The 21,194-nt window shown below is 39.3% G+C and overlaps 1 protein-coding gene across 3 annotated transcripts in view; it reads right to left on the bottom strand.

The window, feature by feature from the left end:
- Positions 1–4,760: 4,760 nt before the first annotated feature.
- The window catches only part of htr4 (5-hydroxytryptamine receptor 4), a 180,060-nt gene continuing 163,626 nt past the window's right edge, over positions 4,761–21,194 (bottom strand). For all 3 annotated transcript variants that reach the window (XM_030397373.1, XM_030397372.1, XM_030397374.1), the window contains one exon: positions 4,761–11,172. Coding sequence is in view for 2 of the 3 variants with exons in the window: in XM_030397372.1 (XP_030253232.1) it covers positions 11,091–11,172 (82 nt within the window). In the remaining variant the exon portion in view is untranslated. The remainder of the gene's footprint in view (positions 11,173–21,194) is intronic.

Here is a 21,194-nt window from a genome sequence, read left to right as displayed (position 1 = left end):
CAGTATATCTCTAAAACCGCAGCACAATACATCTTTGTGCTTTGTAAAAAAAAAAAAAAAAAGTGCTGCCCTGGATGATGTATGCAGCTTTCAGGATATTTCATCCTCCAGGTTTGACCGCCTCTATCGACACTCTGCAGAAATTATGGTCTGCGGAGATGAATAGAGTCCGGCTGAGCTGATTCAAAAACATGCTGCTAAAGCAAAGTGAGACTGAACTCTGAGCCAAAACAGTGGAGCATCAGTTCAGAGTGCAGAACGAGAGCAAAAGTTCATTCGCTGCCAGACGAGTGGTGAGGAATATGTACATGTGTATTTATCTATTCATAATTATTTAAGTGCGCTTTATTATTTATGATAAGCTGTGTGTACAGTCTTAACATGTTTAAAAGAATGTTTATCATCTAGTATATGAATCCCTGTGAGAATGTATACGTCATATGGGTGGATAGATGCTGGCGTCTGTGTGGAGCTCAGCTCCCTGAACTAAGCTCTTCTTGACTTGTTTGTGAGTCATTTCGAACCCAGTGATCAATAGTTTTTAATTTCTCAGTTTCTCACTCGGCTGCACTGATGCATCCCTGCAGACTGCAGCCTCACAGCGACTGTCAATAAAAACTGATAAACAGAAAGAAGTGCAGAGTTGTTTGTGTGTTTACTGTAGCTCCCAGAGTAAAACGCTGATTCCATCAACACTTTACTCCAGCGACGGCAGACGCTGTATTTAGAACATGTGCATTAAAGGGATTAGAAAAGATTCAGGACATGTATCTGCCCAATTCAGATAATATGATGTCATTTGAAGAAATTAAACACAGGTATGACATAGTCTGCCATCTGCCATCAACCAGCAACACATAGAGGTACATCAAGGACCTTTGGCTGAGAAGAAAAATAAATATTAACATCCATCTAGTGATGCTGAATATAAAAAATGTCTGCATACTCCACCTCAATGTCTACTGATTCAGTGAATTTTGTTTTATGGCATGGCTGGTTGATGGCAGATGGCAGACTGAAAAGGTAGAGCAGAGAAAACTTGCTTGATGATAAGGTGTATACCCACCATTGGCCCCAACCAATCACCCCTATCCCAGACTTTTGGCTCTTTATACTACAAAAATGGCTATAACATTTTGTGTTGACACACGAAAAATACAAATAATATAGGTGATGGATGATAATATATAGCCGAATTACAGGTGAATTGCAACTGCAGCTAAAACATACATTATTCTAAAAAAAAATCTTAGTACACAAGAAATAGCTGCTAGCTAAAACACAAAAAATAGCTGCTAGCTTAAACATACACCATTATCCTAACAAACATCTTAATACACAGAATATTTAAACAGATAAGGTGGATAGCTTGGTTTAACAAAGATAACTGAATTTTAAAGGTCCCAAATAGTGCTGCTTACCTGCAATCTTCACAGTAGAACTGAGCACGGCATTCTCAAAGGCCCAAAATAACTCTCACGGGTGCCACCTAGTGGCTCAACTTTATACATCAATAAAATGTGAGAATGCAATTACTGGGTTTCACTAATTTAGTTTACTATCACTGAAGCCCATGCCTTTTGCTTTACTTGCAGCTTTAATTGAGAGGTAAAATGATGATAATGCAACACTTTTCTCACTATATGAGCTATTATTACATTATGAGCTGTTATTACATTATGAGCGGTATTAATAAGGCTTTTAATGTAATAAGTTATTACATTATTACATTGTGCCAAAGCCCTTATTACGTTATGCGTCCGTGATTTTATTACATTATGAGCTGATTATTACATTATGAACTTTTAATACATTTATATTACATTATGAGCCGTTACTACATTATTAGCCATTATTACATCATTAGTTCCTACAATTAATGTTTAACTCATCAGAAAATTCAGATTTATGGAGTAAAGACCTGGGAAAAGAGATATACATTTATTAAAATGTTTGATCAAACCAGGGCTGTCAACATTTTTTCTTAAATATAATACTTCAATAAATATTATCCAAGTATTATTTATAATACTTATTCTGGTGCTGCTGGTCAGATGACCAGATGATGAAATCAGGAATGCTTTTGCATCTTTCAGGTAGAGTTTATATTTAGGTTATTATTGGACAACTTTTATGAAGTGTACTTGGAAAAAAATACAGAGGTCCAGACCTCGGTGACCTCAATGCTGGGTACAGCCATGATTGCTAGTGGAATTCTGAATGCACGGCTTTTAGAGAATTTTTACATTGTGCTATGGATACTTTAACCAAAGTAAAAGCTCTGAGCGATTCTCCCACAACTGTTCTTAACTGCAGTGTGTCTAAATTAGGTCTTACAGAGGCTTCATACCTGTTCTTGTCAATAATTTTTCCTCACTAACCTGCAAAACTCATCAGTGAGTTCCTCAAGATTAATGGTCGCTCACTGAGGGGAGAGAAACGAGGCATAACGTTGAATTTGGAAGCTATTCTTTCATTGAAAGTGAACTCCAGAGTTATTTTGTTTCGTCTTAAATCATTTTATTCAAACCAACACACAGTCAGGGACTTTTTCTTGAACAGCAATTTATTACCGGAGACAACTAACACAAATAGTCATGATGAGTTTCCACTCTGGAAAAATTGACATAAAAAAGCATGAATTTATTTTACTCAGATATATAAAGCAGACCACTCCTCCAGCTAATGGAAAAAATGATTTTCACCCTTTTCGTGGATGCAGTTGTCCATAGAATTGTGTGTGTGTGTGTGTGTGTGTGTGTGTGTGTTTTGTGTCTCGATGAGCTCCACGGGGAGGAGAGCTGCTTACTGCTGCACTTTGGACAGTGTCTAATGTGTCCCAGCGAGAGTCAGGGAGGATATGTGCAAATGCAAATGAGGACTATAGCATACCATAGTAATACAGCCTGCAATCCTCTGATCTTTTTTCTTCATGTGACTCGAGACCAAACTGAATGCAGAATCAGGACGATGAATATCTACATATTGTATCACTCAGGAGATAATGTTGCTTTTCTTTTTTATTGGTGCCAGAATGAATAGTTAAAACAGCTTTAAAATGTTAATAGTCACTCTTAAATCATAAAAGGGAATTATATGTTTAGAAACTCTGATATCAGCATAGTAACTCCACCAAAAGATCCATCATTCTTGACAGTTTACCTACAGATCTGCTAAGGCTCTGAGGAAAAAGAGTATGTTGTTTGCTGTGTCTACTAAATCTGTGCACAAGTTTTACACTGGATGCATTCAGATGCATATTTTCTTCTATCCAAGGTAGATTTTAACCAATGCTGCAGCTGTCTGGATCAGCGGTGTAACCGCTCTTCAGCTCTGATTTATGTGCCAGAACTGTGACTCAAGGCATATTTTTTATGCCTGTGCTGAGTCTTTTTTCGTTTTGCTTTCTGATTTAAGTATTCCATATGAAACAGCTGGAGGAAGATATTCACTTCTTCAGCACAAGCATTTAAAAACCAAACAATTCAGAATATTCCTCTAAGATTATTATGATTTAGAAGGCACACTCTCTGACTGAGGCTGTTCTCTTCTTGAATAAAGAAAGAGCTAGGTGGCTTAAAGGTTTAAGATGCTGACACGAGTCTAGCTGAGGACACTTTCTTGGCCTTCATTTCAATCCCCTCGTTTTCGGCCAGCTCCCTACTGTCCGCCGTCTAATTAAAGCAAACATTAAAGATGGACTGCTGGCACATCCATGAGCTATTGTGTAATGGTGTAATACTGAAGTGTTCTGATCATTGGGTAGCTGTAAGATTCTTTTTTATGTGGAAGAATATATTAAAGGTTGTTTTATAAATGTGTTTGTTCATGCTGCTGTCACTTGACAACAAGTAAGACAGCTCACTATAATCAATCATTATTTGATTAAGACGGGACACCATGGGTGTAGAGGGTAAAGAATTGAACTATCAGATATCACTAATTTACAATAAGACAATTATATTTTTGATTACCTGCATTTCACAAGCTCTCCGCTTTTTAAGCCTAATAAATAAACAGAATCCACCAACAAAATGTCAATAAGGGAAATGTCCTTACGCCTATTATTAAGTGATTATCAAACAGAATAAAAACATCACCAGCTGGTCTGGCTGTGTTCACTGGAAGGCTGCAGAACCTGGTTTCATTACTTGCAGTGTAAACACCGATACTCCACAGTCCCCCAAGCTCTTTGTTCAGACTGACTCAGTCAGCTAATAGAGCCACCAGTCGCATGGCTTGCTGATCTAAGGAGCTAACTGCTAGTAGCTTCAACAATAGACAGCTACAGCAAGTAGCATAGTGAAAAGCAGTTCCTCATCTTATCTATTGCACCTTTGAATTGTAAACTTCCATATATTTCAAACAAGACGGGGTAATAGATAGATAATAGTAATAGATTAGGATCATCTTTCTAATAATACATATCACCATGACATTTTACACTTAGACAAAGCTGACTTGGTGTTTCATGTTCCTTCCATTAATCCCCATTGAGTATTTCTGAGAAGAAGCCTTTTATGTGCGTTATCTTTTTGGGTTTTTGTTTCTGAACCGCTGACTTAATCCTCGGGAGTGCCTTGAGGCCATCAGTGCTTCACTTTTAATAGAGGAAACAGAGAGAAAGGGAGAGCTTAGATTAGCTCAGCAAAGAAACAGGAATCCTTTGAGCGAAGTGAGCACTTAAACGACGTTTTAATCAGAAGGCTAGCTGACGTGAGTGCTGTTATCAAAGTCACAAAAGAAAGTCCACACCAGGATTATCAACATCTCTTTAATGTTTAATTAGCCTTTATCTGAACTGTCACATAGCAACAGAAAAAAGTCATACACATTTCAGCTCCCTGAAAGAGAAGCCTTCTATGTTCTTCAATACATGAAAATACCCATTTTGTTCTGTCAAAATAAATACTGAAGAGTTTTATAAAATTTTTCGTTTTTTTTTTTGTGTGTCTCAGTAGACAGTTTGTGGGAGATTTTTCTTTATATACACATTCATGCTGTAAGCTCAAAAACATAAATGAATACATTAAAAAAACAAGATGGAAGGGACACAGAGCAGGAATGACACAGAATAAGTAAGTAGTTGGAAGTTGCATAAACTGCAGCCATTGTCGTTTTGCACCACATTTATATTTGTATAATTATTTATTTAATGATAAGGGTGCAAACTAGTTCTGTATTCTGAAGATCCAAGCAGGAGCCTATCAAACAGAAGTCACAAAACCAGCCAAGTCAGCGGATCAAAAAGTTAGCATTATACATTTCTACAATTATGGGTCTGTTAAATGTGTATGTTTCATACATATCAACATTTCTACAATATGTGTTATGGCACATTCAGATTACAAGTATATGAGCTGACTTTCATGTCAGGAGGTGTACGTGATGGTGATGGTGATGGTATGACAGCTAGAAAAGACGATTGTTGTGCGAGAGACCACAATTCAAGACAATGTCTCAACATTTGTAAGCGTGAAACCACTGGCTATTTTTTTTTTTTTACATTTTCGAGTTGCTTGTGGTAAGCAGAAACATGATCTTTTTCTAACCCTAATCACAGTTTAAACACAGGCATGTCCAGATTACTTGTATGAGCTAGTGTTCATGTCAGGAGGTGTGCTTGATGGTGATGGCGCGACAGCCAGTAGAGATGAAGGGATGCTGATGGCGCGACAGCTAGGAGTGATGAACGGATGATCATGGCAAGGCAGCTCAGAGAGACGACTGTTAAGCGAGAGACAACTATTCAAAATGATGTTTCAAATGTCAAGTTTCTACATATCAGTGGATTGCAGAAATGTAAATTGCAAACATATTCCAGCAGTTTTGTTGTACAAAACTCTTTGAATCCTCTTTCACCTTCTTCTGCTGTTTTCTGTTAAAAAAAAAGTTTTACTAATTAAGACTTAGACAATGGCTGCAGTTCAGAAATGCTGCAATTGACATTGAAGAAGGCAGGCATGTTATAAATATGTCCAAGGGTCATTTCCATTTTGCAAAGAAAAAAGGCAAAAAGGCTGTTTGAGAACTTCTGTACTTAATATTACCTGTGAGGTTACATGAAGTGTAGAGTCCAGCATTTGAAAAAAAAAAAGTCATAACTTTATGTGCAAAAATGAAACATGACAGAGACCTGGTGATAACCCCGAAATTGCTTACTGGAGTTATTGAACCATAGACTACAAGAAGTTTGGCCTCAAATAACAAAACAAAAAGAACATGGTAATTTGACAATGATTTCAACATACAGACTATATCATGGGACATGGAGGCAGGTTTTTAAAGGCTACAGATTCTGCTTAAGGTAAAGAGGAAAAGAATTGATTCTTCATGGAATTAAATGCCTCATCTCCCATCCTTCAAATTTATCGAAAGACCCTCACCAATCCCCATCCCAGCTTCATGCTGACCTCTGAACTTAGTTCTGCTGGGTTGTATAAAGTTTTTCAGGACTTAAATACTGTATTTGGTTGCTCTGTAGTTTGGTAGTGCAGCTTTATGGCCCTTAACCATTCAGAGGCTCTCCAAAGTCACCTCAGTAGACTGCAATTAGTTTTCTTTTTTTTTTTCTATTGGCGCAATCAGACAAAATAAGACAATGTCAAAACGGTTATTATAAATTATGTATTTCAGTCTTTATTTGGTCCCAGAGATTATTGTTTTACATTTTTAATTCCCATTTGCATGGGTGGATATAACAAAACTACATTGATTGGTTGGTTGATTGTATTTCTTTGTCTAAGGAGAACTTTGAGACTTGCCAGTGGTTCAAAAAATATTAGAAGAATGGTTGGCCTCCCAATGTTATCTGATCCAACAGTTCATAACTGACACATGGACTCGACCTATAGTTTTTGATTTCAAATATCTCCCAAATTCACTTTCAACAACTTCTAGTTGCCAGTGGTTGTTTTTGTTATATAAAAAGTTTCTGCAAACCACATATATGTTAAAACATAATCTATGATGTAAATTAAAGTTTTATTTTCAATTTTCAATTTAATGTTGTTACAACAACATGCTGTCACAACATCACCTGCTTATGGTCTGGTTGGTTTAGGCACAAAAGTCAATTGTTTAGGGTGAATGAAAGATCATGTTTTCCTTTAAATACCTGTTTTGTCTTGAGTAGAGGTTTGGCTTGGCAGCCTTATCGCCTAGCTGTACAGCTGAAACCTCAATATGGTACCTATGACAATCCAGGGTTTGTTGAAAGGTAAAATCCCCAAATTTTATTCTAGTGACAGGGTGGGATGCTGAGGATGGATAACAAAAAACTAAAGTTCTCCTTTTTTTTGGTGTCTGAAAAACAACAACAATTTAGTAATATTTCAATGCCTTAGATGATTTTGGGAAGCCAACCAACCATTTAAATTGGTCTTGATCTCTGTAAGGAACACTGACCAAATATTTCAGCAGACTCTTGCGGTCGGCCACAGCTCACCTCCAGCACTCTCTCTCCCTGAGCTTTCAATGCTAATTTTGTGTATTGAATCTCTCTGATGAGCACATGGAAACGTCAGGCACAAATACCACAAATGAACCACACCTCAGATTTTTCTAAACATTCAACTCCTTCACAGGTGAATGGAGGCTCCGACTGTTTCTTTGAAGCAGTGACAAGAAGAATTTCTATTTGTGGCAGCGGGGTTTCCTTCCCCGCTTCTCCTCAGCCTCATTCAGCTTTTATTATCTGCATCACCCCTTGAATCTCTCTGATGGTTCTCAACCGGGGTTTAGTTGTATCTCGAGGTGTGTTTGGTACATCTCCAAAAAGGTCTTCCGTACACTTTTTTCTCATTAAATTTATTGAAGGTGGACGAGTCAGAGTTCCCTCATTTTAGACTGTAGTGGAGCATCCCACGCAGCACACACATGCACACCAACACACACATACACAAACCTCCACACAAGAAAGGACATAGGCGACACGCTGCATGACATTAGACCTCCACAGATGTCATGGAAACAGCAGCTGTGGACGTGGGCAGATATTGAAAAGCAAAGTAAAGAAAAAAGAGACAGAATATAGAAAAAGCAAGAATGCATGACACTCAAACCACAACGTCTGTCTCTTTTTATACTTATGGAACGACAACAAACATGTTTGTTTGAAAAGAAAATTGTGGGTTTAAAGATGCTGAAAACAGGAATGTGATTGCTTACAAAAAGGCTGAATCTGCAACCTCTTAGGAACTGGTTGTACTGTTTATTATTTCGTTTAGATCCTGCACTCTTTGTTCTCGGCCTTTTGTGGTCTCGCTTTGCAGTGAGAGTTCATGTTAGTGGAGGACAGCACGGCCTCTTCATGCCAATCAAGAGGAAGCTTTTTGGGGGGAAAACGGTGCTGTTTATGTACAGTTACTATTACTAGAAAACAATCCAAGTCCGTTCTAATTCGACGTGCTAAAAAAAGGCCCTGTGATGCTGTTTTAAGTGTCGAGCCAATGTAAAAACATTACCAGTCATGATTCTGGATTTAATTCCTGACTAATTCCAGCTCCATTTACATGACGTTGGAAAGCCCAAATCATCCAAGTCACTCTAGAAGCAAAACATTTTGAACCCAGTCAACCAAAGTTAACCAGTGGTTCATCTCTAATTTATACTTATAAAATACGCACAATCTTGAGTGCACTTATCACAAAAAAATCATTGATTTTATTTTCTTAAATGAAAAGCATTACAGATTTTGTTTTACAATCTTCAGTCTTTCAACTTTATCACTTACTGTAAAACTTCCTCTCTTTAACTGGGAAAAAGTTAAAAAATGAAGGTTGACGAACTGAGGAATAACAAAGGGGAAACAAATCAAAGGACAACTGATCCAAATGTATAATTTTCACATCTAGATCTTAATTATCTTAAAAACTTTGAACAAATATTGGAAAATAAATATTATTTAAATGCACCTCAAAAACATCCACAGGTTGTTTAACGGAGGGATAACAATTGAAGGAATGAATCTATATGATATCAAATCTATAATAAATCTCCTCACTCTCACTGATCCTTCCCCACATCACAGAAAGTGCTTGTGCTTTAATTATGGAAGAGATCACAGAAAAAGAAAAAAATGACAAAACAATTACAAACAAATGTATGTATCGCTCATCGGAGAAGGGGAACCGTTCCCATTTCAGTCTCTCAGTTGATGCTGAGCAATTCTGTCTACTACAGAAAGTTCAGCATACATAGGTTAAAGTAAACTCTGTACAAGAACTTTATTATTTTTTTGTATTTTTTTTTACTTGCTGTATATTGAGGTTGCTGTTGCTGATGTCAGCATGGCCTTTAAATCCTTCTTCATATGAAATGATGTAAAATTAAATGAACAGAGCTGAAATGTACATCACATCTGATGATCTGTCTCCCGCCTGAGCTGTAATGTATTTGGCTCATACTTATGTATCTGGAGTAACATGAAGGATGGTGTCATTTATGAAGTTTCAGCCTGGATTGGATCTGTCCTCTGAACAGTGACCTGCTAAACTGGGTCAATGGCTCATCTCTGCAGGGATTTGTAATTACCTCGCTTGCATGGTGACTCCAGTGGAGACTTTTTGGTCCTTCTTCGTGCCCGTGAATCAGCGCTCAACAGTGTGCATTTCATCTGATTAACTGATTTGAGAGGTTCTTTGGTTGTTCCAACCTTCTACTTCAGTTTCTGGCTTTGACTCAGGACACATGATTGTCTATATTTTAAAGCAGTCATCAGAATTTGTTTTCCCCCAAATGTGAAAGAAGAAAATCAGCTTAAGTTGCTGACAGTGGGTTCATAATTGTTTGCTCGAGGTTAACTGCTAACTTCAGGGACGAGCACCGGAGGACAAGTAGTGGAGGACGACTAGTGGAGGACAGTTTGCAAGAGAGGGATTGAAGATGAGTTTAAAAAAAAAAAAAAAAAACAGGACAAGTTTGCGCAATGGGTACGGGTTGTTTTTAGTGTTCTCTGTTTCAATGAATATAAATACATGGAAACATTTATGGTACATTCTTAAACATGGCGTCTGAGACGAGGCAGCGAAATGGAGCAGAGTGGGATGATGGGAAAACGTTTCATACATACTACATACACACCTGTTAAAGACATGCATCAACGTGGAAGCATACACACACACCATAACCATTCACATATCGCTCCAACATCATCATCACAATCCCTGTTGAATCATTCATGAGCAGCTTTAATGCGTTGTGGTCCTCGAACTTCTTTTTGTGTATAAAAACGAAGATTCAGAGGAGCTGAAGGAGTGATGAACATTGAGAGTAAGCTAGCAGCCTCTATAATAATGCACTTCAACAGTTTAGGGTCAAGGATTTAACGCAGCCTTGCAACCACATTTTCCTTTCAGCTTAGTGAGGATTTATAAATGCTGGAAAAGCTTCGAGCTGGGAGACACACAGGTCCTTCAGCTTCGTGTCTAAGGCGAGGACACTTAATGTTTTACATGTGATGTTTTGCAAAAGAAATATTGTTCTCAACTCTGCCTCTTTTCATGAGTAACACTTGTTTTAAAGGCTGAACTTATAATGCTCGTTTTACAAGGACCAACCTTCTAAAATCTATCTTACTGATTTTGTACTGGAAAACAACAGGGAGCATCACATCATAATCAGAAATAGGTCCTCTGGATGAAATATCAAATAGCTTTGGCAACATAATTCACGTCCATGACTCCCAGTCATTAATCACATCTCGCGCTGTGAAATTCTCCCACACATTCCACCGAAGCTGCCGGTTCTCCACAAGACAAGCTGAACTTGTCTGATTCAGTTAAACTGGGATAGCTCAGTCTCTGCTGGCCTGCAGGTTGGAGAACCAGAATGATGGAGACAGCATCCATAAGACAAAGAACTGGTTTGGTTCTGGTCCACTAGGTCTCTGCAACCCTTGGGAACCACAGGATGAGTTTCTACTGAGCTTTAAAACCTCTTAGAGTCCCATCAGGGCTCTGGCTTTATGGTAGCATCTGTGTTGGATTTAAACTCTGGACGTGTGGAGGCTGCGGTGTGTTTCCATTTACTCCGTGGTGACAGGGTGAGAGCCGAGGTCGTTGGAGATGTGACTGAGGAGTCATTGTTGGTCACAAGCAGGACTCGTGGGACTCAATGTGCAGACACTTCTTTTCCTGCTCCTTGTGGTTCCCGTTTTGAAGGACGGAATACCTGACAGAAAGTGGGGGGAGGGGAGAGGAGAGAGAAAATAATCATTTCAGTTATTTATCAAGCAAAAATTCCAAATTTTCTGAAATGTGACGATTTGCTGCTCTTCTTTATATCATTTTAAATACTTTAAATACATTTTGATTTGGGGCAGTTGGTCAGTCAAGCAATCGGTCAGCATTCTAAAGATGCCAATTTGGGCACTAAAAAGTTCGACATGGTTAAGAGGGCCGGGGCAGAAAATTGAAAACATTAACCCCTTGTCCTCTGCTGCTATACTGCTGCTGGGCTGGCTGGTAAAGGCACAACCACAAGAAAAAGGTGCAAGTTGATGCAGTTACGAAAGTAAGTCATTTCTCAACATTCTTACAGGAAGAGTGATCACACAGTCGGTGTAAAAGGAAGGGTGATCGAGAGGAGTTCTCAAAGCTGACCACAAGTTTGACTTTATTATGAGACGTTAGTGGCACAGTGGAGAGAAAAACTGGACAGAGGAGGCAGAGATGGTAAACCGAATATGTAAAAGGCTTTGATATGCTCTGCGTCAGTGACGGGATCCATGATCACTTTGTGCGCTCCAAGTACAAGCTGAGCAGAAAAACGCCTGTTCTCTTTGATCTAGTCTTGAATTGTGATCTAGTTTTATGATCGCATGAAGTCCAGAAGCGTGTGTGTCAGATTAATGTCAATGTGGTGTAGTCATTAGGCTGAAGATACAGCATGACGTATATATTTGAGTAAAACAGTAAAACAAGTTTAAAGTCAGAGAACAGCTGCACTGAGTTTTGCTCTGATCTGAACCGACCTGACGGTTCTCACTCTGTGTGACACAACAGTCTCAACTCAAAAGTCCACTGCATGTCACTGCCGTTATCAGGGAAGAGTGGTTGCTCAGATATTATCATGTGATTCTACAGAAGTGGTTAATCTCTGTAAACAGATATCTGCAACAATGATGAGTGTGTGGGCAAGTGCCAACATTTCTTTTGTAGAGGGAAGCTTCCTGGTTTGTTGTCAATTTGTTATCAGAATGGTATTTTCCAGTCATGTTTGAGCAGAGGTGGCGAAAGTCGACGCATTCTTTACTCAACCAGAAGTACAGATACTTAAAAAAGTGATAATAATAATAATAATAATAATAATAATTGTCCCCATTCCAGTCTCCCTCTCTGTCTGTTTCCATCTTCTTCTTTGTTTCGTCTTGCCACGCCTGCCGTGCGTGATGTGCACTGATGATGTGCCCTGTGATGTCAGGAAGGTGGCGTGCAATGACTGAAATTAAAATAATGCATAACTCCCCTCAAATGCATTCCGACTAAAGTAACAAGCCTGTTATGAAAATGTGAGGAGGAGAAAGTTCAGATAAATCTACGTAAGCATGGTAACAAAGTATTTGTACTTCGTAACTTGCAACCTCTGTGTTTGATTGGACTCCTATCAAAACTGATGTCTGCTGACAATTTAGCTTTTTTTATTTAGCCCTTTGGGTTGATCTGCATTGTATGCAAATAATTCTGAGGCCAAATAACAATCTAAAAACCCAATTTACCCTATGAAAGAGTCATTGTCACAGAGCTGATAACATGGCTACTTGTTAACTCGTTTTAGATGCGCAGTTCAAACACAGTTCTCTCTCCTCAGATGAGCACGATGATAATAAACCCAATTTATTTCACTGATGTGCTCAAATTAGCATTTCTGATCTGACAAAAGAAGCATTCAGCAGCACAAAAGCTGAACATGACACAGAGGCTGATATGTAACTGTAATTGGTTCATACAAACAGACTTTCACACAACAATTTAAATGTGACATTAATGCTTAACAGCCAGCAAAGCTTTGTCTGAGAGAAAGAAGCACATTCATCAACTAAACTCATTTGGTAGCTATGATGGGTCTCATTTACAGTCTATAGGCTTCACTGCCTGTGAATGAGAAGAGTGGAAGTCTGTGGTCTACATGAAAGCATTCACGCATGCATGTGTGTATGACTGCACATATTGTGTAGACATATATGTGTGTATGTACACATGTATGCGTGTGTGTGTGTGTGTGTGTGTGTGTGTGTGTGTGTGCGCCGCGGAGGCCTCACGGCAGGGCTAAAACCATTACGAGCTGTTTACACAAACACCCTGACCAAAGACACTTCCTGCTGTCAAACTGGCCGTGAAATTTACCTCCCCGACAGAATCCAACGTTTAGGGCTTTTCAAGAGGAAACAGGCTACAGATTCCTGCCGGAGCAGAACCCAAAATTGCTGCCACATGGCGGCGTTAAACCCTCAGCTGGTCTCACCGAGCGTGACGCTCTTGCTGCAGCTCTTTGTTGGAAACAGAGATGTTGTAGAGATGTGTTCGCGAGGGGAAGGTAGCGACGACTTTGTCTGTCACTTACTGTCTCACACCTGCTCTCAGTCAAGTTTCTAATGCACAGAAGAGTTATGCTCTTTGTAGCTCACCTATTTTGTTTTTGGTGATGCTTTTTGGGCCTTTCATGGCTCATGTGCTACATGTGCCAGTTGCTTTGAGAGTCTAACAGGACACTGCATATATACAGTGTCATTGCTGTGTGTTTGCTTTGCCGCTAAAACAGAGATTTCCCACATATAACCTTATAACCTGTTTTCTGTGATGTGACGCACACAGTGGTGCAAGAATAACAAGTCCTAAATGCTGAACAACTTCAGCAGCTCCATAAAAACAGCTTCAACTTTCATTTCAGCTATCAGCTAACTCTTGCTATGTTATTTTTAGGAAATTCAGATAAACTTTACCTATTTCAAGTTAATATTTTCAACATTACAATATTTGTTTCAACTGTCTATTTTGTGACACAGACAATCTATCAATTATGTATGTATCAACTTGAATTGGGACAATAATAACATACAATAATTATATTGTATGTAGTTTGAACTAACAAGTTATTTTATGTTATGTTAGCACTGGATTGATATCTAAATTATTTGTCTCTATTGAAATATAAATATTCAAGCAATGAATCAATTTTGATAAGTATGTTATCAATATTGAGGGTAATAAAAACGCGTAATAGCAATAAAAAAAATTAAATACATACATCTTCATTATCAACTCCTGTAAACTTGGGACATGGACATTAGAATAAATATGAATTTATGATACAACTATTTGCAATACATATGAAACCAGATGGACGTTTACAGCTCCTATTTACATTCGATGTTATCAATGAGAGGAAAGGGAGTTGAACATGATATCATGGTACACTATTGAAAAGCCCACACTCTTCATATGGAAGCAAAATCTTTTAGAAAAAAAAGCTGGAAGAATCACTGCTGCATGAGCGACGTTCAGGAATAGAAATATGTAATCCTGTACAGAAAGCTGCAATGTGTCAGTGTGTTCATTTGGAGCACTGTTTCATCTTTAAACTGGGATCAGATGAGGATCTGGAGCGGGACATGTGGCCGCAGCCATTCTGTGTTTATGTGTGGTTTTGTTTGTACACAACTGAGCCACCAGGCCGACTGGCAGAGCCGCACACAGGATGGAGATTTGTTTAATGAGACCAGAGGAGAGAGAGGGACAGAGGGTCCGGATTACAAGCAGACTAAACATTTCAACAGAAATTCTGGGCAGCAATGTGGCGAACATTCATCTGCATCAAGTGCCCTTTAGCAACATTCGATATCTGATGATCCTGAGGAGGAGTGGGAAAGGAAAGAGAACATTTCTTGCTGAAAATCAGAACAGTGCGAGTCCAAATAACATCTAAATATGTTTTTTTATGATCTACTGGCAGGGTGCTAACATTGTATGCCCTCCTTGCAAAGCTGATAAATAACAGCTTATGTTTGCTTGTTTTTTTGCTTTCTGGGCTTGATTTTCCAAAAGCTGAACTCTGTTTGGCAGTTAAGTTGGAAATGTTGGACTTTCCCACCAGAGCAAGAATACAGTCTAATAGTGTAGCTTCAGAGCTTCCATGTTGTAGAAAGTGAGATTTCCATGTCTATATAAACACTGTCAAGGTATCAAAATGCTCCATCCACTGAGATGCACATAGCCTTGATTTATATTTGTCAAGACTCACACTAAAAATAAGGAGGATTTCAAGTCAGTGTGTGCTCCCCCACAAAAGACTTTGTTTCCTGCATCCTGGTGACTTTTCAATAATGAAAATAACAAAATAATGTTGCTGCAAAAGCATTTTAAAGGAAAAAGAAGAAATGACTCCACTTTTAATGCTGCTTGTTGTGTTTAAAGTGTTAAATAGCTCTGTATTTCAACACGTATCGCAGTAAGAGAGTGTTTGGTCTGTCAGCCATGTCTCTCCTCCTCATCCTGAAGTGAAAGAAAAAAAGATTATTTTCTGGTGTCCCCGCCCACTTCATTCAATCAGAAAAGAGAACTCCATAAAGAGGTGGTCCAGTCGGCCCATTTTGGCCAAGCGTTTTCAGTGTTTATGTGTGGTTTTGGCAGGCTTCTGATTGGCCAACGTGTCCTTACAGGAGAGGTTGTATCGCTACTTGTTACTTTGGTGTGCACTTGACTGCCTGCGTTTGCCTTTGTGTTGATGTGGATGGGAATATCTACTGAAACAAGTGGAGGAAATAAGCAATGTTTTTTTAAAACAGCCGTGTATGTGTAGATTAGGCCTAAATGCCATGAACCAACCTCGGATCGTGACTTCTCATACATCCACTTGAAAATGTTTACGTTAATGAATTTTACTGTTTAACTGAGGTCACAGTGCTCTCACTCCGCTGCATTAACCTGAGAACTGACCTTTGCTAGTGATGTCTGTTCTGACACAGCGTAGAACTTGTTATTGCCGTGTTTGTTGAGTGTATGAAGGACACAAACTAAATAAAAGATTTGTTTACAGGTTAAAACAGCGGATAGAGAAAGTTCTACCAAACCACCTCGAAGAGGAAATTTAAATCACACATCCTTCACTGTGTCTAGACACAGACAGCTCTCCAGCGGGTGAGTAGTAATAAAAGAATTAAACATTTCCATGACTGTGTGTGAAACAACCTTCACATTTCCTGGTATATTGGGCTTGTTTTTCGCTCACCATCATGCATTTTTTATTTCATCCAAAGCACTTTGAAGACGGCTCAAACAAGTCAATTTTTGATGTGTAATTTTCAAAGTTAAAATATATATTACTGACGTCATTTGTGTTCTTGTTGAACTTGTTGAAGTTTTTCAACATTTCTCAATCTATTTTTGCAGCTGAACAAACTCTGAAGTGCTTGTTTCTGTGTTCTTTTTTTATGGAGTAGTTAGATAAAAATTGAGAGGGCTGGAAAAGGGAAAGTTTCTTCCCTCTCCCCAACACATGTGTGTAACTTATTAAAGATAACGATCATAGTCATAAATGTCCAGCTGTCTGGCTTCCTTCATGATTTTACCTGCCGTTATTTACAAAGACACATAAAACAAATACAGACACTTATTTTACTACAGCAGTTATTGTTCACAGTAAAAAAACAGAAACACAAAATCACTCCCCTTCACATGAATGTGTACTTTTACAGTCTCATTATAATGTAATGTTTTACCTTGATTCCCCCTTTTCTGAACACCAGGATCTGTGATAAACTATTCCCTGTGGTCATTGAACAAACTTCTTTTATACTCACTACAGGAGCAGCAGCTTGTTCTTCTTCTAGTGACTTGCTTGAGGACACCAAAGTAGAAGTCATTGAAAAAGACTGCCCCCATAATAAATGTTTAGTAACAACAAGTTTTTTTTTTATGTTGCATCTTTCAGTCTAATTAGTTGAAACTTTCTATGTCTCTCTTGTCACAATGCTGATTAGGTTTTGGCACAAAAAAACACTTGGTTAGGTTCAGGGAAACATCATGGTTTTGGCTTAAAATACATGTTTTGGACACCATACTCATGGATGAAGACAAATTGACAGTTTTGAGTCGCCCTAAACACAACTGAAAATGGGTTAGGGTTAGGGTTAGATGTCCTTAAAAAAACAAACAGTAGTGTGACTCAGACTATGGTCTGCTGTATGGCAGCCTTGTTGGCTTGTCATGACAACACTTCTTGCTACAACCGGTGGCGAATAATCACATAATGTGACATGATATACCACATTTGCTGAGTTAATGTAGTTTACAAAAACGTCAACTGCCAATATTACATCCTGAAGATTGGGTTGTTATTTGCTCAACATCGGATGTGACAAACCTTATTGCAACGAAAAGCTAGCTGAAGCACATCCCTTAGCCAAATTCTAATGTATTTGTGGTTGGTGAAAATGTTTCTCCATAACTGATCTAATCTAACAGCCCATCTGCTCTCTCTCACTCTGAGTCTCTCACCTGTTCTCCATCCACTAATTCCAACCTCTGCCTCCCTCTCTCTTGCTCATTCTCCACTTCTCCTGATGATCCCACTCAGAGTCTTTTATGTCTGAAGTGCAATAATTGATCGACACAATCAGGAAGCCTTTTTATCCTCTTTCATTCTTTTCGTCTGTGCTGTGTCAGGACTTTGTTTCTGTCCAGGTCACCACCCACCTCGACAACAAGTGGCCTGCTGCAGCCACTTGAGGCAAAAAGAATTTCACTGAAAAATGACTGCTCGCAACCCACTGTGATGCTGATCACTGGAGAGGAAGGAAGGAAGGAAGATAGGAGGAAGAGGTAAGGCTAGGGAGAATGAGGATGATACATATGAAATGAATACAATAGACCAGTATTTGAATAGAGATGAGTTTACGCAGCATTGAGCTAACTAGACTGAACAAAGAAGGTTATGCAAAATTACCTCAAAAATCACCCCCGCAAAGTTTTCTCGTAGCTGAGCAACAAAAAGCAAAAAAAAGAATGTTGGCAAGAGCAGCATGACTTTCTAAAAAAGAAAGAAATATATATTATACATTAAACCCTCAGTGTTTACACTCCTCTGACCTTGAAGTAAGATTTGTTTGCAGCCCGGAGATCCAGAATGTGCACAGGCGAGCAAAAGCATCATGAGCCCACAATGTTAAATGATTTACAGAAGGTAAGATACAATAAATTCACCCCAATTGCAGTGACAGTGAGTAGTGACTTCTGTTATGGGGTGGTTGTGAAGAGGAACGGAGAGAGGGCGAAAAGAGGAGAGGAGAAGGAGACTGAAAATAATTTAATGGAAAGTCATTTCAAGAAGATTTAAGTTGCAGTGTCTGTTTGAACTGCTTTCAAAAAGTAGTATTAGAAAAACATGGACAGAAGATTCAAGAAAAATAACTGCACCAGGGTTAAATGCTGATTGGGACTCTGGAGGGCAAAAGAATCAAAACAACTTAAAGTTTATAGCCGGACACTGCTGACAGCAGGTCTACTGAAGGAATCAGAGAGTTGGCCTTTCATGGAATTTAATCTCGCCAGCTAGTTTTCTTCCTCTCCTGCTCGATTAGGCTGGTCTGAAGACATGTCAGAACGCATTAGAGAGAGCTGAGAGATTTTTAGCCAGGGTCAAAGAAACCCAATCTGCACCAGACAAACTGAGAAAGAACTGAAGTAATATGACTGCATGGATCTGTGTTGTTTTCACAGTGATGGAGCACCATGAACATTTCATACAGGGTCAGGAGGAATGAGCAGCTCGAGTGATGTGGACGATGAGTTTTGCAGGTTTTGTTCGAACTTTGCAGAAAGGTTACTGAAGGCATCCAAACCCACAAGAGCCGAAAATGTAAACCAGGGTCACTCCAGGCACCCTGCCTCTGCTGTATTTGGTTTTGCCTCCTCGTGAACACAACACATTTAGCAGAAATAAATATGCAACGTCTGGTTCTACTATCAAAATAAAGGCAGCAAAACTATTTGGTTAGGTTTAGGAAAAGAGCATGGTTCGGCTTACATTAACTATTGTCTTTACACAGGATTCGAATCCTAGTCTTCAGAGTAAAAGTCCTTTAAATACCTGGCTATAAAAAAATGTAGGTGGGGCCATGATTCTATTATTGAGACCTAGATATGGTGGCTCTGCTAAGTCTTCCAATTTTCCCATTAAATTCCCCATAGAGCCCTATTATAAAAGAGACTAATGGTGGTCTTATACTTGCTAAATGTCTTATATCTAAAGATTTGTGACAACAACACAATGTAAAGGCAAATCTATAGGGGTTAACTTGCTTTTGAAACCAACCGCAAGTGGCCATTTAAGGTACTATAGTTTTTAACAGTTCCACGTTGGCTTCATTTACAGAGGTCACTTGGTATAGAAACATGGATCCAGAATGCACTTCCTAAGTAGATAGCATGATGGGACTTTCTTTCTGCTTCTTTGGGTTTTTTGGGGACCCAGAATTAATGGCTGAGTATAATAAGGCAGTCTGAAGTAATCTGGTTCACTTAGAGTGGATGGGATGCATCACTGTCCAATCTCGTCAGTTAATGGTGACTATACATGGTAGCTCGAGAGACGGCTAGCTAGTAAGCATTGTAGTGAGTGAGCTAACCCACTAGCAAGGGACCTAGCAATGGTCCAATTCCGAGCAAGCTAACTAGCCAAAAGTCTTTAGCTGCTCAGTTCAGGACTCTTTTCACTGGGTACGTGTTGTTCATGACATGAGTTTGTGAGTCTGCCAGCAGAGCCTACAATACAGCTTGCTCAACAATTGAGAGGAGTGGTCCTGCACTCCACTGAGGGGCAGCTCTGGGTATGGAAACCAGATCAAACTGTCTTCATGAAACTCTAGTTCAGCAAAAAAAAGTATCACAGAAAAAGCCAAGATGAAAAAGAATTTCTGAGTTTGGTCAATCCTCGCCAGATCATCAAAATAGATATGACATGTTTTGCCCTGCAGTGCAAGAAAAACATAAAAGGCAGTAAGGTGAGACCTGGATCAGTCCACAGTTAAATAGGCCTCCAGTCGGAGAGGAGAACTCCTCTGAGCCTGACTTGCATCTCACAACAGCAGCTGCTCTGCTTCTCGGCATATAAAACACCACAGTGTTCCCTGTCTTCCCTACCAACGTCCCTTGTTGTATGATCTAAAGGCAGCGAGCACCCCCGCGGAGCCGCGTGGGATTAGATGCGAGAGAAGAGCTGGCTTTGCAAAGCGTCACTCACTGCAAACAAAAACTTCCTTCCCCTTTCTGTCACAGCGATACCATCTGCAATTTCAAGCTTAGCTTCAGAGAAAGAGACGAGGGAGGCAGGGCGTCCGTCATAACCCTGATGAGGCCTTTTCCGGGTTCATACCAGGGCATTGCATCAGAGTGCAGAGGTATCGAGATGGACGCTTTGATTAAGCTTGTTATTTTATGTTTTTTTTCTGTCTTTTTCTTCTTTCTTGATAAGAGGTCTTAAGCCCATGGACCCGTGGGGCTCAATCAGACATGAGTCATCGACTGAGCGATTCTGCCTGCAGCAGGGGTGATGGACCTGGGCTGTGTCAGAGAGAAAACCGTTTAATCGGAAATGGACCTTTTACTGATAGCAGGGACTCTACACAGCCTACATGACTGACACAAAGGAAAGGTGTATTTTTATATATGGCAGCTGGTGGCACTCTAGTCTGTTCTCTAGTACACATAAAATATATGTTTTCTCTCTGACTGAGTTCTCTTGAGCTTTCCACTTTCTGTTTTCTCCAAACCAGTGCTCTTTAAAAGAACACTGAAAATAGTTATCTTGTGTGTCAAACATCGCTCTGACCACTTAAACGTTGGCTCTGCAAAGTTTGGAGCTTGCTTCTTTGTGAGGGATAGCAGCTTCGATTCACAGCAGAATCTGAAGAATACATTTCCAGAATGTAGCAGAATCCCTCGTACATTTAGTGTAGTTCAAATACTGCAGTTATATTGTGGCTCTATCTTATTTTTGAAAATGCCAGCTGAAGCCAGGCGCATCATTGACGACTTCAAACTATGTCATCCTAGTTTTTTTTTTTTGTTTCATCTGCTTCATTAGAAAAACATCTGGTTACTACCTGAATCCATGACAGCAGCTGTCTGACTTCACCTGTCGCTGTCTGGTTGCTTGTTTAACAGCTGGACAGGGAAGATTAATGTCAGGCTAATAAA

This window comes from Sparus aurata, chromosome 18 (assembly GCF_900880675.1).
Source record: "Sparus aurata chromosome 18, fSpaAur1.1, whole genome shotgun sequence".
In the NCBI taxonomy this organism is placed as follows: domain Eukaryota; kingdom Metazoa; phylum Chordata; class Actinopteri; order Spariformes; family Sparidae; genus Sparus; species Sparus aurata.
Note: the sequence above shows the minus strand (reverse complement) of the source record. Positions and strands in the feature narration are given on the sequence as shown.